At 34.6% G+C, this 26759-nt stretch overlaps 1 protein-coding gene across 1 annotated transcript in view; it reads left to right on the top strand.

Moving 5' to 3' along the window:
• LRP1B (LDL receptor related protein 1B) overlaps positions 1-26759 on the top strand; it is a gene marked incomplete at both ends in the record, with an annotated part of 1860945 nt that overhangs the window by 903501 nt on the left and 930685 nt on the right. Inside the window, one exon of the mRNA XM_079710778.1 lies at positions 14052-14214. Coding sequence (XP_079566904.1) covers positions 14052-14214 — 163 coding nt within the window. The remainder of the gene's footprint in view (positions 1-14051; positions 14215-26759) is intronic.

Genomic DNA, 26759 nt, shown 5'->3' with positions numbered 1-26759 from the left:
CTGCAGTGAACATTGGGGTGCATGAGTCTTTTTGAATTATGGTTTTCCCAGGGTATATGCCCAGTAGTGGGATTGTTGGATCATATGGCAAATCTATTTTTAGTTTTTTAAGGAACCTGCATACTGTTCTCCATAGTGGCTGTATCAATTTACATTCCCACTAACCATGCAAGAGGGTTCCCTTTTCTCCATACCCTCTCCAGCATTTGTTGTTTGTAGATTTTCTGATGATGCCCATTCTAACTGGTGTGAGGTGATACCTCATTGTAGTTTTGATTTGCATTTCTCTAATGATTAGTGATGTTGAGCATCCTTTCAAGTGTTTGTTGGAAATCTGTATATCTTCTTTGAAGAAATGTCTATTTAGGTCTTCTGCCCATTTCTGGATTGGGTTTTTTGCTTTTGTGATACTGAGATTCATGAGCTGCTTGTATATTTTGTAGATTAAACCTTTGTCAGTTGCTTCATTTGTAAATATTTTCTCCAATTCAGGGGGTTGTCTTTTCATCTTCTTATGGTTTCCTTTGCTGTGCAAAATCTTTGAAGTTTCATTAGGTCCCATTTGTTTATTTTTGTTTTTATTTCCATTACTCTAGGAGGGAGATCAAAAAAGATCTTGCAGTGATTTATGTTGAAGAGTGTTCTTCCTATGTTTTCCTCTAAGAGTTTTATAGTGTCTGGTCTTACATTTAGGTCTCTAATCCATTTTGAGTTTATTTTTGTGTATGGTGTTAGGGAGTGTCCTAATTTCATTCTTTTACATGTAGCTGTCCAGTTTTCTCAGCACCACTTATTGAAGAGACTCTCTTTTCTCCATTGTATATCTTTGCCTCCTTTGTCATAGATTAGTTGACCGTAGGTGTGTGGGTTGATCTCTGGGCTTTCTATCTTGTTCCATTGATCTATGTTTCTGTTTTTGTGCCAGTACCATATTGTCTTGATTACTGAACCTTTGTAATATAGTCTGAAGTCAGGGAGTCTGATTCCTCCAGCTCCGTTTTTTCCCCACAAGACCGCTTTGGCTACTCGGGGGCTTTTGTGTTTCCATACAAATATTAAGATGATTTGTTCTAGTTCCATAAAATATGCCATTGGTAATTTGATAGGGATTGCATTGAATCTGTAGATTACTTCAGGTAGTATAGTCATTTTCACAATATTGATTCTTCCAATGCAAGAACATGGAATATCTCTCCATCTGTTGGTATCATCTTTAATTTCTTTCATCAGTGTCTTATAGTTTTCTGCATACAGGTCTTTTGTCTCCCTAGGTAGGTTTATTCCTCGGTATTTTATTCTTTTTGTTGCAATGGTAAGTGGGAGTGTTTCCATAATTTCTCTTTGAGATTTTTCATCATTAGTGTATAGGAATGCAAGAGATTTCTGTGCATTAATTTTGTATCCTGCAACTTTACCAAATTCATTGATTAGCTCTAGTACTTTTCGGGTGGCATTTTTAGGATTCTCTATGTATAGTATCATGTCATCTGCAAACAATGACAGTTTTACTTCTTCTTTTCCAATTTGTATTCCTTTTATTTCTTTTTCTTCTCTATTTGACATGGCTAGGACTTCCAAGACTATGTTGAATAATAGTGGTGAGAGTGGACATCCTTATCTCTTTCCTGATCTTAGAGGAAATGCTTTCAGTTTTTCACCATTGAGATGATGTCTGCTGTGGGTTTGTCATATATGGCCTTTATTATTTCGAGGTAGCTTCTCTCTCTGCCCACTTTCTGGAGAGGTTTTATCATAAATTGGTGTTGAATTTTGACAAAAGGTTTTTCTGCCTCTATTGAGATGATCATATGGTTTTTATTCTTCAATTTGTTAATATGGTGTATCACACTGATTGATTTGCATATACTGAAGAATCCTTGCATCACTGGGATAAATCCCACTTGATCATGGTGTATGATCCTTTTAAAGTGTTGTTGGATTCTGGTTGCTAGTATTTTGTTGAGGATTTTTGCATCTATATTCATCAGTGATATTGGTCTGTACTTTTCTTTTTTTGTAGTATCTTTGTCTGGTTTTGGTATCAGGGTGATGGTGGCCTCATAGAATGAGTTTGGGAGTGTTCCTTCCTCTGCAATTTTTTGGAAGAGTTTGAGAAGAATGGGTGTTAGCTCTTCTCTAAATGTTTGATAAAATTCACCTGTGGAGTCATATGGTCCTGGACTTTTGTTTGTTGTCAGATTTTTAATCACAGTTTCAATTTCATTACTTGTGATTGGTCTGTTCATATTTTCTATTTCTTCCTGGTTCAGTCTTGGAAGGTTATACCTTTCTAAGAATTTGTCCGTTTCTTTCAGGTTGTCCATTTTATTGGCATAGAGTTGCTTGTAGTAGTCTCTTAGGATGCTCTGTATTTCTGCAGTGTCTGTTGTAAGTTCTCCTTTTTCATTACTAATTTTATTGATTTGAGTCCTCTCCCTCTTTTTCTTGATGAGTCTGGCTAATGGTTTATCAATTTTGTTTATGTTCTCAAAGAACCAGCTTTTAGTTTTATTGATCTTTGCTATTGTTTTCTTTGTTTCTATTTCATTTATTTCTGCTCTGATCTTTATGATTTCTTTCCTTCTACTAACTTTGGCTTTTGTTTGTTCTTCTTTCTCTAGTTCCTTTAGGTGTAAGGTTAGATTGTTTACTTGAGATTTTTCTTGTTTCTTGAGGTAGGCTTGTATAGCTATAAACTTCCCCCTTAGAACGGCTTTTGCTGCATCCCATAGGTTTTGGATCGTCATGTTTTCATTGTCATTTTTCTCTAAGTATTTTTTGATTTCCTCTTTGATTTCTTCAGTGATCTCTTGGTTCTTTAGTAACGTATTGTTTAACCTCCATGTGTTTGTGTTTTTTACATTTTTTCCCTATAATTGACTTCTAATCTCATAGCATTGTTGTCAGAAAAGATGCTTGATGTGATTTCAATTTTCTTAAATTTCCTGAGGCTTGATTTGTGACCCAAGATATGATCTATCCTGGAGAATATTCCATGCGCACTTGAGAAGAAAGTGTAATCTGCTGTTTTCTGATGGAATGTCCTATAAATATCAATTAAATCTATCTGGTCTATTGTGTCATTTAAAGCTTCTGTTTCCTTATTTAGTTTCACTTTGGATGATCTGTCCATTGGTGTAAGTGAGGTGTTAAAGTCCCCCACTATTATTGTGTTACCGTTGATTTCCACTTTTATAGCTGTTAGCAGTTACCTTATGTATTGAGGTGCTCCTATGTTGGGTGCATATATATATTTATAACTGTTATATCTTCTTCTTGGATTGATCCCTTGATCATTATGTAATGCCCTTCCTTGTCTCTTGTAACATTCTTTATTTTAAAGTCTATTTTATCTGATATGAGTATTGCTATTCCAGCTTTCTTTTGATTTCCATTTGCATGGGATATCTTTTTCCATCCCCTCACTTTCAGTCTGTATGTGTCCCTAGGTCTAAAGTAGGTCTCTTGTAGACAGCATATATATGGGTCTTGTTTTTGTATCCATTCAGCAAGCCTGTGTCTTTTGGTGGGAGCATTTAATCCATTCACTTTTAAGGTAATTATTATCGATATGTATGTTCCTATGACCATTTTCTTAATTGTTTTGGATTTGTTTTTGTAGATCCTTTTCTTCTCTTGTGTTTCCCACTTAGAGAAGTTCCTTTAGCATTTGTTGTAGAGCTGGTTTGGTGGTGCTGAATTCTCTTAGCTTTTGCTTGTCTGTAAAGCTTTTGATTTCTCCATCGAATCTGAATGAGATCCTTGCTGGGTAGAGTAATCTTGGTTGTAGGTTCTTCCCTTTCATCACTTTAAGTATATCATGCCTCTCCCTTCTGGCTTGTAGAGTTTCTGCTGAGAAATCAGCTGTTAACCTTATGGGAGTTCCCATGTATGTTATTTGTCATTTTTCCCTTGCTGCTTTCAATAATTTTTCTTTGTGTTTAATTTTTGCCAATTTGATTACTATGTGTCTCAGCGTGTTTCTCTTTGGGTTTATCCTGTATGGGACTCGCTGCGCTTCCTGGACTTGGGTGGCTATTTCCTTTCCCATGTTAGGAATTTTCGACCGTAATCTCTTCAGATATTTTCTCGGGTCCTTTCTCTCTCTCTTCTCCTTCTGAGACCTGTATAATGAGAATGTTGTTGCGTTTAATGTTGTCCCAGAGGTCTCTTAGGCTGTCTTCATTTCTTTTCATTCTTTTTTTATTATTCTGTTCCACAGCAGTGAATTCCACCGTTCTGTCTTCCAGGTCACTTATCTATTCTTCTGCCTCAGTTATTCTGCTATTGATTCCTTCTAGTGTATTTTTCATTTCTGTTATTGTATTGTTCATCTCTGTTTGTTTGTTCTTTAATTTTTCTAGGTCTTTTTTAAACATTTCTTTATATCTTCTCGATCTTTGTCTCCATTCTTTTTCTGACGTCCTGGATCATCTTCACTATCATTATTCTGAATTCTTTTTCTGGAAGGTTGCCTATCTCCACTTCATTTAGTTGTTTTTCTGGGGTTTTATCTTGTTCCTTCATCTGGTACATAGCCGTCTGCCTTTTCATCTTGTTTATCTTTCTGTGAATGTGGTTTTCATTCCACAGCCTGCCAGTTTGTAGCTCTTCTTTCTTCTGCTCCCGAACTTCTTTGATACCATTTTAATTATTATACCAAGCAGACAGAGACTTTGCTTGCTCAATTCAGTTTATTTAATATAATCTAGGGATAATGTAAGCACATGCTTCTTGATTGTGGTGACATATAAAAATAAATGCAATTACATCATCTCATCATTCAGTGGGATTTTGAAATGTTCTAGCAAAGAAATGTGGTATAAAACTGAAATGTTAATTTCCCACCTAAACCAAGAGACACATAAATCAGGGAATGCAAAATAGTTTCCTTATAATCTTATTTTTTTAATTTCATTTTTACCTGCTCTTCTCTGTATTTACATTAGAAACACTATAACTCTCTTCAGTGAAGACAATATTACAGCTTAACGGACAATATTTGAATGGAAGTAAAAGTTTTAAGTTAAAATAGTCATAAAATATGAGAAGAACAGAAATGTGTATAAAAGCAATATGTATTTGGAATATTTATGATTTTTTTGGTGTCTTCAAAATTTCTGTCATTCTTGTCTCTTTCACGTAAGCTAGAATATGACTTAAATACAGTCCTTTAAATATGATTATATATTTAATGATGACAAAGGAAATATTGTGAGTGTATGCTGCATAATCTCACCATTGCTCTGATATTCTTTGAAGCCACAATATCTCTGCTGAAAATTACAGGATATTCCTGATTGGTCATCTGCTTTCATATTTTTCCCCTTTCATCTACATAGCACCCAGAATTGTCTTTTAAATAGTGCTAAACAGCTGTCTAACTTCCTCGCTTGAAACTGTCTCCAGGGACTTTCTGTTAAACACTGCAGATTGAGCAGAAGTGTTTATAGTATATCCGTTCTTTTCTGGAATTCCATTGTAAGTACAGCTTTTTTTTTTTTAAGTCTTTAATTGTATTAACCCAAAAATGATAAAGAGAAAAAGATAGGAGACAAAGCATGTGAGATAATTTTGGATAATAAAGAATGGATGATTAAATGATAAATGAATTAGGTTAATGTTTTTCTGCTTTGCTGAGTACAGAAGTGGTGCCAAGATGAAGAGCCCCAGAAAGGCTCAAAAATTAGAGACTCTGGGCACTTCTGAAGGCAAATGTAGGATAGGGCTAGAAATAAGAGGATTAGCTTAGAACCTATTTTGAGAATAGGTAGGCTTCTAAATTCCCTCCCCCAGTCTCTACAGCCAGGCGAGTTCTTACCTCCTACTTGAGCAGAAAATGGGAGGTTTTATTTCTAAAGCAGTTAAACAATGAATGGATTGATAAGAGGAAGCCTCAAGACCATGGCTATGAATCAGCCACTACAAATTGGAGCAAGAAGAAGGCAGGTAACAAGAAAGATGTCAAAAGCAAAAGAAGTCAGTAGATTTCTGTGTGTTTCCACTTAGAGAGGAATTTCAGAGATTTTTGGGTTTTATTTTTTTAATTGAAGTATAGTTGATTTACAATGTTGTGTTGGTTTTACGTGTATAGCAAAGTGATTCAGTTATATGTATGTATGTGTATATATATGTGTGTGTGTGTGTGTGTATATATATATATATATATATATTCTTTTTCAGATTCTTTTCCATTATAGGTTATCACAAGGTACTGAATATTATTCCCTGTGCTATACAGGAGGTTCTTGTTGTTTATCTATTTTTTATGTAGTAGTGTGTTTCTGTTAATCCCAAGATCCTCATTTATCCCTTCCCCTCCCCCCTTCCCCTTTGGTAATCATAAATTTGTTTTCTGTCTGTGAGTCTGTTTCTGTTTTATAAATAAGTTCATTTGTTTTTTTTTTTACATTCCACATATAAATGATATCATATGGTATTTGTCTTTCTCTTTCTGACTTACTTTGCTTAGTATGATAATTTCTAGGTCCATCCATGTAGCTGCAAATTGCATTATTTCATTCTTTTCTAATGGCTAAGTAATATTCCACTGTATATATGTACCATATCTACTTTATCCAGTCATCTGTCGATGGACATGTAGGTTGTTTCCATGTCTTGGCTATTGTAAATATTGCTGCTATGAACATTGGGGTGCATGTATCTTTTCTAATTAGAGTTTTCATCATTTCCAGATATATGCCCAGGAATGAGATTGCTGTATTATATGATACTCTATTTTTTAGTTTTTTGAGGAACCTCCATGCTGTTCTCCATAGTGGCTGCACCAATTTATATTCCCAGAAGTGTTTTTCTTTTTTTTTTTTTTAATTATGCAATAATTAATTACAGCAAAGAGAAAAAACTTCAGAATGTTAAAAAAGCACAACAGTTGTTCGAGAAGGAAGTATAATCATAGTATAGTACTTTTTTCATTTGACAACAAAAATGTATATAGTCATAATTACATACATTGAGTATTAATTTAACTGAAAATTAAGGTTGTGGGAAGATGGGGGAGAGAAAGTGTGAGTGTGTGTGTGTGTGTGTGTGTGTGTAGGGGTATAAAGAATTAACTCCTAATCATGTGTAATAGAAAGTTAATAGATTATATACAAACTTTAAAAACCTTAAAATTATAGTAGAGACATGCCATATAGAATTATGGAAATAAATACAATTGAAATAGCTATAGCAACTGAAAGACAGTAGAGAGAGGTGAAGTGGACACTGCTGTTTTTCACTGTAAGCCTTGATGGGATGTTACTTTTTAAATCATGTGCACTTACTGTATGATAAAAATTTAAAAATCACATTTAAAACAAAATAATCCCCTGGTTTTACAGTTAATTATTATGAAGTCCATCTGCTTACTGTAGTTTACATACTTCTGCCAATCTTTACTTAGTCATCTTTTCATTGTTCATCCATATTTAAGCTATGATATAGCTCCTCCTACTTCTACTCATTTTTAGAATATGCCAAGCTCATTCCTCCTTGGTAGGCTCTGCCCCCAAATCTCCACACGCCTAACAACTTCTTGTCACACTGAGCTCAGTTCAAATATCATCCTCCTTAGAATGCCCTCTGTGATCAGTCACTGAAGTCATTATCCTGTTTTATTTCCTTCATGATGCTAGCAATGTCTATCTAATTCTACCCTTCTTTTTTTTTTTTTTTTTTTTTTTTTGCTGTATGCGGGCCTCTCACTGTTGTGGACTCTCCCATTGCGGAACACAGGCTCCGGACACTCAGGCCCAGTGGCCACGGCTCACAGGCCCAGCCGCTCTGTGGCATGCGGGACCCTCCTGGACCGGGGCATGAACCCGTGTCCCCTACATCAGCAGGCAGACTCTCAACCACTGCACCACCAGGGAAGCCCTAATTCTACCCTTCTTGAGGAGAGAACTGTGTGAGGGATCATCTTGATCATGCCCAAATATAGTTGTTTCATCACAGAACCATATTTTGTATAAGTAGAGCAGAAAATTTCAAGACAAGTTATTTTTAAATTTCCCTGGCTTCATTTATGAGCATTTATGGAATATCCTTCATGATTTAGCATTAAGTTGAATTACAGGTAATTTAAGGGAACCAAAACTGTCATTGGTATAGATAGTGTAGTTTAGATATAGGTCTAAAAACAACATCCAAGTGATGGGAAGTCAACAAAATCTAATTTTAAAAATTATAAGGATTTGACTAGTGTATTAGTTTTCTATTTCTGCATAGCAAATTACCCCAAAACTTAGTGGCTTAAAAACAGCAAACATCTATTATATTACACTTTCTGTGAGTCAGAAATTCAGGGGATGCTAAGCTAGGTGGTTGTCATAGGGTTTCTCATGAGGTTGTAATGAAGATGTGGGCCAGGACTGCAAGCATCCAGTGGCTTCACTGGGAATGGAAGACTGGCTTCCAAGCCCATTCTTGTGATTATTGGCAGTAGACTTCTCTCCTTTCCTACATGGGCCTTGGCACAAGGTTGCTTGTATATCATCATAGCATAGCAGCTGGCTTCCACCAGAGAGAGTGATCCAAAGAGAGAGAGAGCAAAATGGAAGTTATAATACCTTTTATGACTTAGTCTTGAAAATCACACTGTGTCATTTCTACTACATTCTATTTATTTATTTTTTTAACTTTTAATTTTATATTTGAGTATAGGTGATTAACAATGTTGTGTTAGTTTCAGTTGTACAGCAAAGTGATTCAGTTATACATATACACGTATCTATTCTTTTTCAAGTTCTTTTCCCATTTACATAATAAATGGGATTGTTACATAATATTGAACAGATTTCCCTCTGCTATACAGTAGGTCCTTGTTGGCTTCCCATTTTAAATATAGCAGTGTGTACATGTCAATCCCAGACTCCCTAACTATCCCTCACCCTGACCCCTCCTCCCTGGTAACCATAAGTTTGTTCTCTAAGTTTGTACCACATTCTATTTAGTACAAACCAGTCACAAAGAACAGTCCACATTCAAGTGGAGGAGAATTAAGCTCTACCTTTTGCAAGGGGGAGTATCAAAATGTTTGTGGACACATTTTTTAGATTATCAAAACTACTAACTTATTATCATTTAGCTTATGTATTGCTAGTACTGTGCTATTCTCTAGTGTGTGCTCATTATACGCTGTCACAGAGACATAAGCTAAAGTGTAGTCTTTTAGTTCCCTCTGGGAAGCAACTAATATCTGTGGAATACCTACTACATGTCATTTTACTGGATTCTTAATGTGTGTTGTCTGATTTAATCCCCTGGACACTTTGTAAACTGGATATTATATTTATTTACTACAAAAGCAGAGGCTTTTATGAAGTAGAACATACTCTAAGTAGGGAATTAGGCTGAACTAAATGATATACACTGCTTTACTTTGGTATAATCACACTAGAGGCCTTTGATCCAGTTTAGCCACAGACAGGTTTTGTTTGAAACACAAAATACTTTATAATTAAAAAAAAATCAGTTTACCATATTTAAAAATGGGCAGACTTCAAATGAAGTTCAGAAATTCTTATTTTGTGCTTCTTTGAAACAATAAAGCATTTCTGTATCAAAACAATCAGCTGAAATTGAGTTTTCTTTTTCAGGGAGATGTATACATTTAAGTCATCATCTAGGTTTTTCATAATCCCTCTGAACAGGTTTTACCTATTTATGTTATCTTTCTAATCTTGTGGACATTTATATTTGCTATTTCTGGCTAGTTAAATATAGCAAATAATTAAAGAAAAATCAAGTACTCAACTTTGTCAATATATAATTTTCAAAAAGTTAAAAACATGACTTGTACAAATAGTTAATGAACGTATATTAAGGAATTATTTAGCTTGTTAATAAGAGAACCAGCAGGATGGTAAATCTGGTTCAAAGAAGTACAGAAAAGACTGAAGTATTTACAATCAGTGAAAGAAAAAATTCTGGATTAAGATTATAAAGTGAGATATAAAACTAGTTAATGTCATACTGGACAGTAAAACTGGGGTTATATTTACTACCTGATGGAAATCATTTGCATCTCTATTGGACAAAAATTATTTTTAATGTATCAATCTACACATTAATATTTAAATTCATAGAGACTGGGACCTAATCAATATTAAATTGTAAATTAAACAAAGGTATATTCCCTAGAGGAACTAAACAGTCTTTGAAAGGGCCTATTAGACAATGGTCCAGTATGACATTAAACATACATGCAGACATTCCTTTTATATTTTTTCTTAGCAAGATTTTGACTTTGTTCTCAATTATTTTGTTGCATAAACTACTCTACTGAATAATACTTGAAATAATACTTGAGTAGTATTATTTGCTAGAGCTGCCATAACAAAACCTCACAGACTGGGTGGCTCAAAAACCAGAAATCTGTTTTCTCATAGTCCTGAAGGCTGGAAGTCCAAGATCAAGGTGCTGCAGGTTTGAACTTTCTGAGACCTCTCTCCTTGGCTTGCTGATGGCCTTTCCTCTAAGTGCAGGTAGCCCCAGTGTTGTCTCTGTATGTCCTAATCTCTTTTTATAAGGACATCAGTAAGTTTGGTTTAGAGCCCACCCTAATGGCCCCATTTTAATATAATAATCTCTTTAAAGATTTTATTTCCAAATATAGTCACATTTTGAGGTGCTGGGCATTAGGACTTTAACATGTGAATTTGCAGGGAAAATAATTTAATCCATGACACTGAGCATATATTGCACTGTAGTGAATCAAAAGTGTTTAAGTTCTGCATTCATCAATTCTGTTAATTAATTCCTTGCCTTATGATGTGATGAAAAAGCTGATGTAATATTTTTTTATCCAATTATACATTATCATAAGTATCTTCTTTTTAAAAACTTTTCCCTTGAATTTTTAAATTAATTTCCACTGGGTACAACTTTAAGTTTTTACACCTAACATATATTGGGTTTTAAAAATATAAAGTTACTTATATTTACATAATATTTTAACAAGTTTCAAAATACTTTCAATATTTTTTCACTGTAATTTAAGAGTTTATCAATATTGATATTTAGATTATTTTATGATTCAGAAGAAAGTGGTCAATACTTTCAGATGTTGTAGATATGAACAGAAAAGCAAACTTTGCTTTTGGCAAGTAAGAAATTCTGAATGACCATAAAGCAGCTATTTGAAAAGAACAGTGAGGGCAAAATCCTGGGCACTTTTGGTTGAAGAATGAATAAAAGGCAACTAGAGAAACAGAATAACAGGAACATATGTAATTTTTTTTCTAGTAACACTAAAGTAATAAGGGTCTTACTAAAATTTTAGACACAATTTTGTAATGTAAAAATCTCCTAAAATGTTCAAGTCATCTATCTATCTATCTATCTATCTATCGGCTTGCTTACTGGAACTCTTTGTTTAATTGCTTTAATTCTCTAATCTCAATAAACATCACATTAAAAGCAGATAGAAACTTCAAATATAGGAAAAGGAAACAATGCCAATTCCCACAGTTACTGTTTGGCTAATTATTAGGTTCTTTAGTGAGACCTTGCCGCTTCAAACTAGGATATTGTTAACAATACCTATTGTTTCAGTAACAGAGCATCTTTCTGCAGCCATACAGAGTTGAAAGAAGTTGTGAATGCTGTCAAATGGCTCTTTTGTCTGAATTTACAATTGTATAGACTAAACCAACTGCATGCCTAGCATGAGAGATAGGTCATTGAATGGACTTTGGCACATAATTTATCTGAACCCTAGGTATCTGAAATGGCATTTGAAACAGTGGGTTCTGTTCTCTAGCTGCTATAATAATGAAAAGGGAATAAAAAAACAAAGCTAAGTATACATTTCCACACTTCTGGAGCCAGAAAAAAATAGTTCAGAAATTTAAAACTCCTGGCTGCTGAACTGATTCATGTACTTTGTGGAACATTTAAATGCTTATGTTTCCATAAAGACTGTGTAATTCAGAAATGAAACTGTAATTGATAGACTGACAATCTGCATCCAGTGAACTGCAATATCTACTTTTTGCTTGCCCTTGCAGGGACTGATAGAAATTCCCACAAAATTGTTGCTTTCTCTACCTTGCTTTGACAATATATATATACCATTATGAATATAATGATGGCATAAGCATCTATGTTAGTTTTCTATTGAAAGAATATCATTCACATAGCAACATGTTACCAAGAGTCTTTTTGAAGCATAGAGCAAGAAGAGTATTTAGGTTCAGATTACAGAAAGAAACTCTACTTAGCCAATGAATCACAGATCCATATTAAGTTCAAACAAGGAGGTATCAAATTATAATTTTCAATAGATAAATATATGACTGTCATAAAATTCAGGAATTAATATGGACCAGAAATTTATGTATGACATTATTGGGAGAACCAGCCCAATACTGATGATCTAAGAGCATTAGTGGAATTGAATGCTTCTAGGCATCTTAAAGAAAAGGAATGTTTAAATGAGATCTGTAGTTAGGTATAGAAATGGTCAGTGCCTCACAGGCTAAGAGACTAGAATTTTGAGGGTTATCCTTTCTACTAGATAAATATCAACAGGTTAGCATGAAATTTCACAGTGTAGTTCTGATCAAATAGAAAATACTCAAGTCAAAAACAGATACAAAGAGCTAACACCCATCCTTCTCAAACTCTTCAAAAATATAGCAGGAGGAACACTCCCAAACTCATTCTACAAGGCCACCATCATCCTGATACCAAAACCACACAAAGATGTCACAAAAAAAGAAAACTACAGGCCGATATCACTGATAAACATAGAGGCAAAAATCCTCAACAAAATACTAGCAAAGAGAATTCAACAGCACATTAAAAGGATCATACACCATGATCAAGTGGGGTTTATCCCAGGAATGCAAGGATTCTTCAGTGTAGGCAAATCAGTCAATGTGATACACCATATTAACAAATTGATGGAGAAAAGCCACATGATCATCTCAATAGATGCAGAAAAAGCTTTTGACAAAATTTGACACCCATTTATGATAAAAACTCTCCAGAGAGTGGGAAGCAGCTGCATCACACGGGGAGATCAACTTGGTGCTTTGTGACCACCTAGAGAAGTGGGATAGGGAGGGTGGGAGGGAGACGCAAGAGGTAGGGGATATGGGGATATATGTATACATATAGCTGATTCACTTTGTTATACAGAAGAAGCTAACACAACATTGTAAAGCAATTATACTCCAATAAAGGTGTTAAAAAGCAAAAACAAAAACAGATACATTCTTCTAGAGTTTCACCATCCATCTGAATCACTAGCTTCCTCATTTTTTAAAATTTAAATTTGAATTAATTAAAGTGAAATTCAATAAAGGTTCGGTTTTTCAGCCACACTGCCACATTTTAAATGCTCACTACACACAGTTAGTTGTTATTTTCTTGCACAGCATAGATAATATAATATTTCCAATATTGCAGAAAGTAGTGTTCAACAGTGCTCTTCTAGAGGTCTAATCAATCTTTGAGCAATCCTGTTTTCATTGCCTACATATGCCATCAAAAGAACATATTATTCCTCCTTTTGCTTTATTTCCAAGTACTGGATACTTTTTGTAAATAAAGGTATTTATAGCTCTCCTTTTTTTTTTTTAATAGAAGAGGATCTGAAAATAAGGGTTTACTTAGTTCACAAAAAGTATTTACTCCTCTTACTACTAAAGCATTTAGCTGTGTCACTGAACCACTTATGCCCATTGGGTTAAATGAACTATTTGGACAAATGCAAAAACTAGGAGAAATATTTTATTGTAAATACCTATTCTTTAGGATTTAGAAACTCCTTGTCCTTTTATCTAGGTCATCCTCAGTCCTTAGATAGCAAGAAGAAAGGTATCAAGAAGTAGTCATTATTTTACAGAATAACTACTTACTTACTTTGGCATAGCAAGAAATTATCCTTGCAGTTTTGTTTGTTTTTTTTTTTTTAATCATAAAACTACCTGTACTTTTGGAATATCCTCTGTGGTGGTTTGGGCAGACTTATGTACTCTTTGGCTTATGATACTAGATTCGCACCTGTGATTCAGTGATTTTGTGTGTGTGTTTTTCAGATGTGCAACAAATGGCGATTGACTGGCTCACCAGAAATCTCTACTTTGTGGACCATGTCAGTGATCGGATCTTTGTGTGTAATTACAACGGGTCTGTGTGTGTCACCCTGATTGACCTGGAACTTCATAATCCTAAGGCAATAGCAGTAGATCCAACAGCAGGGTAAGAAATTCTTCTTTATAGTGTTTGATCTTAAGTAATTTCCGTTTAAAAAAATTAGAGTCTGACAAGAGTTGTGGAATGTAAGACGACAGGCTCATAAAATGTTTTTAATGTTTATTTGAGCAGTTGCATTGCAGGAAGGAAAAAAGAAGTTGTAATCTACCATTCAGAAGCTGGGGCATACCAATTCCTTAACACATCAGTATTGCAGAGCTAACCTAAGACACAAACAACCCACTACTCTTCCAAGAATTGCTTTGGGGTTGCCAGAGAAGACCCTCAGCATAGTTTTAGGTTAAAGAGAGGAGACTTAAGTTATTTAGCAGTGGACCTTGTGGTTAGCAGACTTCAAAAATACTACCTGAAATATGGAATATTAACAAACTTAGCTCCAACACAACATTTAGTATTTATGAAAGGGCATAACACATGTTCAACGGTACTAGTAAAACATTAAGGTTGTCTTTGTTAGTTGAAACCATTGTTTTTTTCTCTAACTACTGATGTATAAACACTATATTACTATGGAGCTACAGAATTAATCATCAGAATCCATCTTCACTTTTTCTTTGACTTTCCAATTTTACAAGCCACTCTATTGGTTAAAAAGAGACCTTATTTTATCTGAACTTCTTTTAGCTAATAGGCTCATTCAGCTTTTTTTAATATTTCATAATTTTTCAAAATATAGGTATACATGTTTAAATTCCCAAAAACTCTGTTCATATAATTAGAAAATTAATATAGGAATTATGCTTTAATTTTACAAACACTATGGTATTGTATAAAGTTCTCTAAAGCCAGTTTTTTTTTTTACCAGTAACTATTGGGAAAGGATACTTTCAAATTAATGGCTTAGTGTAAAACTTTAGTTGAAAGAGCTGGTGCTTTTTTCAGATGTAAGTTGTAGCAAAGATTTGAAAACTAAAATATTATACTTGTTATTGTTTTAATCGTCCCCAAGCAGTTCAGGCTGAAATGTCTGATGGAACATATCCTAAACTGGCATAAGTCCCCATTCAATAAATGGGAAAATATTTACTGAAGAAACAGCTGTCATCCATATGTGGACTTTTGTCACTCTTAAAGTCTGATTGAATATTAAGATGTATCATCACAATGGTTCTGATTTTGACAAGAACAGCTTGCACGTAAGAGCTTTGCTAGGAAGGCTGTGTAATATAATGCTTGAATGTAGCTCTATTTGTATTTGCAGCAGATGGTTACTTGACTCAATCTGACTGCAGTGATGCTTCAAAAGACATAAGTAAGAGAAATTGTATTTAAACTGATTTGTTTGGGTGTTGGTTAAGTGTAGTAAGGAAGAACTGGAAAATTACAAATGTGCTAACAGCATTCTTTTGGCATTCTGTTTAGAAATATATTTGCTTGCGTGTTTTTCCCTGGATGTGCTAATTGAATTTAAAATTAGCCTTTAGATAGTCTTGTCTGTCAGAAATGTTGAGGTGAAGCTATTGTGTTTCTCCCGTTTTTATACCACTCTTATCCTTCCCCATTCTTTTTTTTTTTTAAACATTTATGTATTTATTTGGCTGTGCCGAGTCTTAGTTGTGGCATGTGGGATCTAGTTACCTCACCAGGGATCGAACACAAGCCCCCAGCATTGGGAACTTAGCCACTGGACCACCAGGAAAGTCCCAATCTTTCCCCATTCTTAAAAACAAAGATCCAGAGACCCTTTTCAAATAAAACTGCCAACCTGAAATATAATATATGTGACACCATCTCCCTTTCTGAAAAGCAACATGTTTTATGTTCTCAAGCTTCCTATTCCTCCCTGTCATTACATGAAAGAACCATACTTTGTCATTTTTGTCAAAGGAATTAGGAGTAGAAAACCCTTACACTGTTTGTGCTTATTTTCTGCTGGATTCCTTTGGGCCCTGGATTCCTTTACTGTTTAAGTGTAATTTTGTCATGTATCATTTATCACAATAGGTTCTTTGGAAATTTTTTTGTTTGAGTTTGCTCTGTCTCTCTATCACCGTGTTTCAGTCCTGAATTCTAGGAGTCAGAGGAGGAAAAGCTATGCTCTTTTATAAATATAATCCCATTTGTAATAGGACACTTAAAAAATATTTATTTTTCTCTTAATACTGTATCAGAAATTTGGCTAGGTTTAATGTGATGCTATCTAGGGAAGGAACAGCAGGTTTTTTCTTTTCTTTTTTTTTTTTTTTTTTTTCCTTTAACTTCTACTTTTGGGAACTCAAGGGTAATTTGAATAGTTGAGGTTAGAACAACTCTGCATGACCTACTAAAGGGGACATGCACCACCAGTGAAATTTCTCCCACGTTTTCCTAATTGTCTGAGGTAGATTTCTTTGGCTCTGTCTGTTATAACTTCAGTTCAGAAAACATCAGAATGTCTTAAAATTCTGACCCGACTCTTAGAGCTTGACCTTAATAGGTATGGAAATGGCTGGAGATTTGCCTTACCTCCCCACAGGCTGCATTGAAAAGAAATATTTTTTACTTGGCTGTACTTTTTACTTTTCTCAACCTCCTAGTTCCTTTTTTATCTAAGAAGTTTTACAATATTATCATTATTATCATTCTAAAATTTTTAAATTTATTTTTTACTTCTCCACAGGTTGAATACAGATTAGTAATTTTCTCTAGACTATCAATATGACTTGGCCCAGGCTCCAATCCAAATTTGCCAGGAGGAGATTGTTTATAAACATTTTTAATGCATTTTCTTTGTTTTTGTGATGTTGATATTGACTCATTAATTCAGGCTATTTTTCTGGAGATACTTCTTGAGATTTTCTTCTTCATTTCAAATTTTAGCAATATTTTCTTCCAGTGGTTTCTTGAAGAAATTTCTAAAATTACTTCTATACAGTCATTAGAGTTTGAAGGTAGCATAGAGATTATAGTCCAACCAATATCAAAAATAGCTTCTCTGATAGTTGTTATTAGAGCTCTGCTTGTTTAATGATTATGAATTTAATCTGAAGTCACTCTCCCTAGGATCAAATCCTGCCTAGTTACTAGCTGTGTGATGTTGGATGCCTCTTTGTATCTTTATTTTCTTACCTTAAAAATATGAATAATGATAATCCACTAAAGGGCTGTTGTGAGAATTAAATAATGCCAAACATATAAAGCACTTTAACACTTTTTGAGTTGTAGAATATGTGAAGTTCTCTTTTTCATGTTGCCTTAAAAATAACTACTAATCTTTCCAACACTTACAATACTGCTGTGAATTGAGTGATGAGACCAATATTCCACCTCATTAAAGATGATCTTTCCATTTCCAGCCTAATTCTCTTTCTACTACAAATGCTCCTGAAATGACTTACTTCAAAGAGACTAAATCTATTATATAATCAAGTACTGAGTAAAAGGAGGGGAAATGAGAAAATAAAGTGATATGACCTGGGAGTAAAGATGAAATGTATATGTGATGCTGGAGGATAAAAAGTACAGAGTAACTGTAGTTATAGGGAAGAAAGTAGCAGAGGAAACCATTTTCATAATTTGTGTTGTGAAAGATATGTTTGGATTACATTCAAGGTCTTTCAAAAGATAAAGGTAAAGAATAAAATCCCTTCACACTTACCTTTGTCAGTTGAACTGTATTTTTTAATATGAAATTTTTTTCAGTAATAAACCATATAGTGTTTGAGTCTGATGAGGGTTGTAACTGAGGACAGGAGTGGAACTAGTATACAATTTTGGTTCTAGGATGTGGCTCTAAGTTTGCTATTAAATTAAAATCATCACACTAAACTTGATACAAGAATACATTTCACCATAATTATCAAATCGTTACAACACTATTGCAAAAGTGAGGATCAATTAATCCTAAGGATGATAAATATTAGAAAAACAGTAAAATTGAAGAGATATTTTTAGGGATGAAGTTGGATTTGAAAATTTGGGGAAAATATTTTGGGGGACTTGAGGTACCATGTATAGAACTCATATTCAGTAAAGTTACGTGAGATGGCCAAATTGAGGGAGAAGGGAAATCCCCCATATCATGTGAAACAGCAGAAATTGACTATGTTCCAAGTACTATGTATACCCTTTTTCTATGTAGGATGGACTTTTGACTTGTTGAGAATGAATGGCAGAGTGATCTGTAGGATTTATTTGTGAATCCATGACCGCTTGTCAGTATTAAGGGGAAAAATGTGTTGTCTTTGTTTTCTATAAAAGCAGTCCATCTGCCAGGAGGCAGAGGAGGACTGAAACTTAAGTCTCAGAAGTTGAATTCACACAGGAGTGATTGACAGTGTTTAATAGATAATAAACCCTTTCTCAACACCCACCTGGATCCCCACTGTTGGTGAAACTAGTCATGGCTGAGAAATTAAAAATAGAATCAAAGTTAACAGCTATCAGGGAGCAGCACTGACTAATGAAATTCTAATCTGAGATGCTGTGTGAATGTTGGAAGCTAGAAAATGAAGTAGGTCTGCCTATGACCATGAAGGATGTTTTGTAACAAGGGGAGCCTTGGGATAGATACCAAATTTCTCACATCCATGAGGTGGCCCGTAGAGCCAGCCCAGGTTCCAAGTTGCAGCCTTCACTCACTAGGCACTTGCAGTAGGACAGTAGAATTGTTGCAGAGTTTTGGCTATTAAATCCGTCAGGCTACAGCAGTTCCCCTTTATCCAGTTTTGCTTTCTGTGGTTTTAGTTACTTGTGGTCAACCATGGTCCAGAACTATGAAAAAATTCCACAAATAACTAATTTGTGAGTGTTAAATGACTCAATGTTCTGAGTATGTAGTGCCATCCAGCTCTGTCCCTGCTGAGATGTGAATCATCCCTTTGTCCGACGTACCCTGATCATTAGGCACTTAGTAGTCTATGTTATCAGATCCACTGTCACAGTATCTCAGTGCTTGTGTTCAAGTAAACCTTATTTTACTTAATAATGGCCCCAAAGCACAAAAGTAGTGATGCTGAATTTGGATAAGCAAAAGAGAAGCCATAAAGTGCTTTCTTTAAGGAAAAGGTGAAAGTTCTCAACTTAATACGAAAAGAAAAAAAAATTGTCAAGGTGCTAAGATGTATGGCAAGAACAAATCTCCTATCCATGAAATTGTGAAGATGGAAAAAGAAATTCATGCTAGTTTTGCTGTTATGCCTGAAACTGCAAAAGTTATGGCTGCAGTGCATAAGCGGTGAGTTAAGATGGAAAAGGCATTATATTTATACAATAAGATATTTTGAGAGAGAGAGACCACAGTCACAAAACTTTCATTACAGTATTATATAATATATTGTTCTCATTGTTCTATTTTATTGTTATTGTTGTTAATCTCTTACTGTGGCTAATTTATAAATTAAACTTTACCATATGTATGTATGTATAGGAAACACATACAGTCAGCCCTCCATATCTGCAGGTTTTGTGTCTGTGGGTTTTATATCCAAGGATTCAACTAACCATGGACCCACATCCATGGATTCAACTTGAAATTTCACCCCATGGTTGGTTGAAACCATGGATATGGAGGGCTGACTATATTTATTGTAGTACTCAATCTTATGTAAGAGAGTGGATTTGCGGATCCATAGGGGCTTCTGGAACCTATCTCCCATAAATACTGAGGGACAGCTATATATATATATATATATATATATATATATATATATATATATATATATATATATATGGTTTGGTACTATCCATGATTTCAGGCATTCACTGGAGGTCCTGGAATGTATCCCCCATGTGTAAGGCAGTACTACTGTACACTGTAGGCAAATTAAAGCTACAGATTGCACCCCTACAACTAACCACTATCTACTGATTTGAGGATTCAGATGAATCTGAAGTTTCTATGGGTTTGAACATTAGGAAGTATCTAAAGATATTCCCCTATGTATTGTTTTCTCCTCTTGGAAGTATCAGTCTTGGTGGGTTGGATGCTCATCTACAATTCATGACTGCCCCTAATCTTTTGAAATTCACATTCCTATTGTGATATGTTGCAAATTGTGGGTCCTGACTTTTTAAGGAAGAACTACCCTCTACACATACCCGCATACTCGCACACAGAAACATTATCTATATCTAGATAGACAGATTAGATAAATAGATATTTCCTGTATCCTTCACCACTGCAATATAGCCATGTCTCATTCCTACAATCAGATGCAACACCCTATTGCTCAAGGAGAGAGATGTTTCTTGAAGATAATGTAAACTTAGCTTCTCTCAGTATCTTCTTGTATATTCCTCTTCATTAGAAGAAAACTCAGAAAAACATGGAAACATTTTAATAGCTCTGATAATTATTCTCCTGAATTTCTGTATTGCCCTGCTCTAATTTCCCTTTTGTGCATCTTGAATTTAAACTTTTTTTCCTTTTTTAAAGATTTAGGAACAAAATGAACTGCTAAAACTATATTTTGGTCTGTTAATTTATTTTGAGACAGTCTTGGTCCTAAAGATAGTAGTAGTACTCAGGTAGGCAGACCTCCAAGTTCATTTATACGTAAGAGAATGCCAAGGAAGTTACTTGTCCACTTCTCCTTATACTCAGTGGGTGATTAATGCAGTACAATGAAAGCAACCTTAGTCTTATACTTTTGTATTAATTATTTCAAAAATTTTACCTATGTGTTTTCTTACCTGTATCAAAATTCAAGTGGATATCATTATAGCACTAGCTATATTTCTATCTTTTTATTTATCTATAAGCTATCTAAATATCTATGTGCGTACTCCCCATTTTACACTACTACGCCCTTCTCTGTGTGATTCTAACAATCTTGGATTTAGAATAGAGAATTATCTAAGAAATTGGCATCTACCTATTTTAGGCCAAATTACTAAGTGCCTTAGGAGAGTTACCACCTGCCACTTTTCAATCCAAAGTTCCTTTCAGAAATTACTGATGTGAAAAGGCAAGGCAACATGAATATACAGTTATGTGTTTCATGGTCTGCACCATTTTGACTAAAGTTAGTGGTTCAGAGGCACATCCAAAAGTATAAATCCATATGAACTGTCTTTTATATGAGTTAATTTTTTTTCTTCTCATTAATTAATTTTCTCTAGGTTCAACCTCTTTCCAAATTCCTCCACAGACATTTCCTCGAGTGGAGGTTTATGTATGGCATTGCCTTTAATTACTGTCTCCTTCAGTTACAAATGATTATTCTATTATATTATAATTAGCCTGGGAATATGGAAGAGCAGCTAGGAGTGACTTATTATGTTCAGTACAGCCTTTACTGGAACCTTAACCCACATTGATTTAACTCCCATTGTGTGTTCTTGAGTCATATCGTTCACAATGTCAAAATAATGTAGAACATTCTACATCTCTGTTTGTTCTCTTTGCTGTTCTCTCTCTGTCTTTTTTTTTTTCTATAAGTTTTCAGTGTTTGTTAAACTTATCTCTAAACTACTGAGTTTAAAAATTTATTTCTAGTAATTATACTTAATGTCTTCCCAGCCTTCTAGCCACTCCCTATTAAAGACATATCTTCTCTGAATTCTCACTGATTAATGCTGACCACTCAAATAGATAAAGTAACAGAAAAGCTGTACACAGACTAAATTATGAAGGAATTTATTATTTCACCTAAAAATCTAGATTTAGGATAGTCCCTGGTTTGGTTAATTTATTGGCTCAACAATAGCATTTAACCACCTGGGTTCCTCCTACCTCTTTATTCTGTGATGTTATCTTTAGTATGTGCTTTTCAAATTAATACCTCTGTGGTCATAAGACGGCTACTGAAGTTTCAGGGATCCCATGTAGAAACATGGTATTCAGTTAAAAAACAGCATTATTTTTTCCTTGGGCATAGAAGAGCTCCCAAAGCACATATTCCCTCATGTCTTCTTGGTCACAACTGGGTACATGGCAACCTAAATGAGCCAGCAATAGACAACTTTTACCATCTGCACATGAAAGACAGTGTGACATGGGAGTGAGTATATGATAACATAGAAGAATGAAAAATGGATTATGAACCAACATCATCTTCTACAGACACTGTATTATGATAGTCCTTTCTCATGTGCAGCCCTTTGTCTTTGTTCTCAGGCATTGAGGGACCTCTTTTCACTTAGCTAAACCTGTTTGGAATATGTACAAATATTATTTTCCAACCCTTAATTTCACCTTCTCTGAGAGTTCCTCCATTTCCTTTTAGCCCAGATTGTTAAAACTCTTTCTGAGGAATATTTTTCTTATCACTTTTCAAGGCAAATTACAGTTGATTTTTGTTTCTTTGCTTTCTGTAACTTTTTCTACAATACTAAGAGGCTGGGGTGGGTACACTGTGGATAGCACCCCACTATGCCTTTAAAGATATAGTTTAAGAAGCTGATGGGAGCTTTTATTCTATCAGATTTTCTAACACTTTTGCAAGCTATGTGAACATTTCTAAGCCACTGGGGTAATATTAAGTAAATTATTGTTTCACTTATAAAATGATTCTAAGGTGGCATGAAAGCTTTCTTACTCTCTGCCAAAGAGTAGTTTACCTACTGGAAGAAGTTGTGCTGTTACTAGAAAAGAATAATTTTATATTTTCAAGTAGTTAAAATTTATTTCTAATTGTTTGCTACATGCAAAGTTCTATGAAAACAAGAGGTAGTAATAAGCCAGTGTTATTGCTTTTGAAAATAAATGGACAACTTTCCTGTAGCACTCAGGTTTGATCAGGGCATCAAAGATAATGATATAATCTATTCTCTTATGGAGCTTGGAATATAGCAGTTATGCATCAAATATCAACTATTACAATCAGTAGATACGGTTACTATAGTTTACCCCCCAAACTTATAGATAATAAACAAAATATTAAGCAGTAATTTATTTGTCATTTCTGAGATAAATAATGGATCGGGCATAAATGTTACTAAAAAATATTTTTTTGAGAGAATCTTGGTTTGTAAACACCACAAAGGAAAGGACAAAATTTAAAAACAATAAAATAAGTACTTGAACACATAACATAAATTCAGGATTTTACCATATACATTATAATGACATTAAACTAAAAAAAAAAAAAAACAGGAACAAAAAGTAAAAACAACATTCAGCTTTTATGCTGGGTTAAATTTTGTTCTGCTTAACTGCTGAGCCTTGCACGATATTGAACCAAATTTGATATTTTCCCTTGAGCCAGACTGTCAGTGGTTTGATTTGGGAGAAATTAACCTGGCTTTTAGGGTCAAAGTGAATGTTTTCCAATGTCAAGTGATTTTTACTCAACATTTTTTTTTTAATCATGCAAAGGGAAAAGGCAAATCTTGAGAGTCTTTGGTATTCTTTCGGTTTTATTTAGATAATTGTCTTTGTTAGCACTTGCAAAAATTGTGCACAGGCAGGGGACATCACCCTTCCTGATTACAAGCTCTACTATAAAACTACAGTCATCAAAAGATCATGGTAATGGAAAAAAATAGACACATAGACCAATGGAACAGAATTGAGAGCCCAGAAATAAACCCAAGCATATATGGTCAACTGATATTTTTGACAAGGGAGCCAAGAATACTTAATGGAGAAGAGATAATCTCTTTGATAAATAGTGCTAGGATAATTGGATATTCATATGTAAACTAATGAGGCTGCACCCATATCTTATATAACTCACAAAAATTAACTCAAAATGCATTAAAGACTTAAATGTAAGACCTGAAACCATGAAGTTCCTAAAAGAAAACATAGGAATAAAACTTCTTGACATGGGTCTTGGCAATCAATTTTTTAACATGACACCTAAAGCACAAGCAACAAAATAAAAAATAAATAAACAAGTGGAAGTACATCAAACTTAAAAGTTTCTAAATAGTAAAAGAAACCATCAACAAAGTGAAAAGATAACCTACAGAATGAGAAAAAAAATATTTGCAAACAATATATATAAGTGGTTAATATCCAAAAATATATAAATAACTCATACAACTCAATAGCAGAAAAACCAACACAATTCAAAAATGGGCAAAGGACATGCAGTCGCTTGCCCATGACAACACCATAGGATGAAAGTGGGAGCATACATTTCCAATGAATACTTTGCCATCTCAGCCAAGGTCTTCTCTTCTGTTACCAAATATCCATATGCATTCTTCTTCCCATATATAGAATCCACTACAATTAAGTCAAAGTAGAGGATCTGTAGGTGATGTGCAGTCCTCTCTATTGAGTCCTTTTGTTGCTCCTTGTTGTACAGCAAAGTATGAACCAAAAGACAAGATATATAAATTGATGGACCAGTGATAAAATCGCAAAAAAAATCCATTTAGAAGGAAGCAGACAGTAGTCATTGGGACAGAGCAGTAATGGAGTCTACCAGGCAAGTAAAGTGAAGACCTTCTGTTTCAGGGAATGTTTCAGGGAAAACTTCTTTTCCCTGTAACACTTCCCCTTGTCCATTGTTCTCCTTTATCTATGCTTCCACTGGGAGATTCTTTCTAGTCTGCTGTGCTGAATACTACATCTAAAGTTGGCAGTGGGGAATATCCTCTCCCTTGGGGGTATTTCACAGATTGTTTGTTGTTCCTTTCAAGTTGCTTTAAGGTTTGAAGAGACAAAGGATCTTGTAAGCTAGGCTCTTGGCTTTTGAAGTTACAAATTCCCTTGAAAATTAGTAGATTTTTTTCTTTGCTTCCCATTACTTCTATATACCAATAACCACACTTGGTTATAGTTTAAAAATAATTATCAAATTATTTCTTTCCACCTCACTTTCTTGGTTTTCTCTTTCAGCATATTAGTGGTCACTTTGAGGCCTGAAAACAATGATTCAGTGGGAAACAAATACATTTTGTCTGAAGGGTAAATTCCTTCAGAAGGAATTTGAGAAGTCTTAATTGGCTTTTGTTGCTCAAAGCCATATGCAATATTTTTTTCTTACTATTCAGGTTCCAGAAGCAATTGGCTTTTCTAAACCTGGGAGACCCCAGTTTTGGCTTCTCTTTCATTTTTTGCTATCAAACAGGCAATTCTGGGGGCTTCCCTGGTGGCTCAGTGGGTGAGAGTCCGCCTGCCGATGCAGGGGACACGGGTTCGTGCCCCGGTCCGGGAAGATCCCACATGCTGCGGAGTGGCTGGGCCCGTGAGCCATGGCCGCTGAGCCTGTGCGTCCAGAGCCTGTGCTCCACAACGGGAGAGGCCACAACAGTGAGAGGCCCGCGTACTGCAAAAACAAACAAACAAACAAACAAAAAACAGGCAATTCTAACTTAGACTCTTTTTTTTTCTTTTTCTTTTTTTTTTTTTTTTTTTTTTGGTGATATCTTACCAAAAAAAAAGCATGCAGTAACTAATACAACTACTATTATACTTTTAAACTTCTTCCTTTAAACCCACAATGCTCAATAAGTACTCGTTTTTCCTTCCAAGATATTCTCCAAAATTTTACAAAGGACATTTTTAGTCAAGTATTTTAACCTTGAGTATTTTCAGTCCTGAACAGTTACCCTGCTGCTGCTGCCTTACCGTTAAGCCAATGTTATGCAGTCTAGATTCTTATTAAGGTAGTTCTATACTTGTGGTAACAACTTCTGAATTTGTTGTGGTAAAACTTGGTACTATAAATTTCAGTGGATAACACAATAGAAATGTGTTTCTTGTTTGATTGCTCAAGTTAGAGTCCAGTGTTCCTATTTATTAGGTAGCTTTTCTCCATGTGTTGATTCAGGAGGTTCCTTTTGTTTTGTGGTTTCTACATCCTTCAGGGCCTCAGAATCTTCTGATTTTTGATGGGAGAGGAAAGGCACATCTGCTGTTTTAAAACTGAAAGTGACATCTAGTCATTTAATCACATCTGAATGCAAGGGGGCTAGATAACATGGTTTGTAGCTGAGAAGTTGTCAACCACTTAAGATTTTGGAAATGGGGGTGGGTATGAGTATCTGGTTGACAGATGACTGTCTCTGCCATTGTAATCACTATGTGATTCCATAATATATATGTATATATATAATATATATTATATATATATTGTTTTCTGGTTACTAAAACAAATGTAGATCAGGTTATCATTTCAAAGCCTTTGTTTCTGAAAAGTATTTTAAATTGAGTAGGTTCATCTTTTTGCAAAGTGTTTTATATTCCCCTGAATGCTCAGAATTTAGGTTTATCACTTTATCTTAAGTGAGTCATTTTTATTAAATTCATCTTTCCTCTTGAGACATTCACAAATATAAATCATCTATTAAAAATTTGTCTGGCTGATATATAATCAGAGAAACAAGTAGATTATACCCTGGTCAATGAGTGAAATAATAGGCATCTCTACATTGGAAAAATTTCACTAAATACCTGGTGCCATATTCCTGGAACCTAAGCACCCTCTTCTCTGAAAGGGCTAGAAATACCGTGAGATTTTATTTTCACTCTTTTCAGACATCAGAACGAGTCTTCTTCCTCTATTTGTGTTTCTTAAGATCTCACTACTACTCCCAACCCATGGAAGGTCTTGTCTTTCCAGACTGAGTGTCTTAGATTTTATTTGATACACACTAGGCTATTATTTATCCTTTTGTTTGTTTATTTTGGTGCATACTCTGAATAAATGTAA

This window comes from Hyperoodon ampullatus (genome assembly GCF_949752795.1).
Source record: "Hyperoodon ampullatus genome assembly, chromosome: 8".
Taxonomy (NCBI): Eukaryota; Metazoa; Chordata; class Mammalia; order Artiodactyla; family Ziphiidae; genus Hyperoodon; species Hyperoodon ampullatus.
This window is presented reverse-complemented; position numbering and strand designations above follow the sequence as displayed.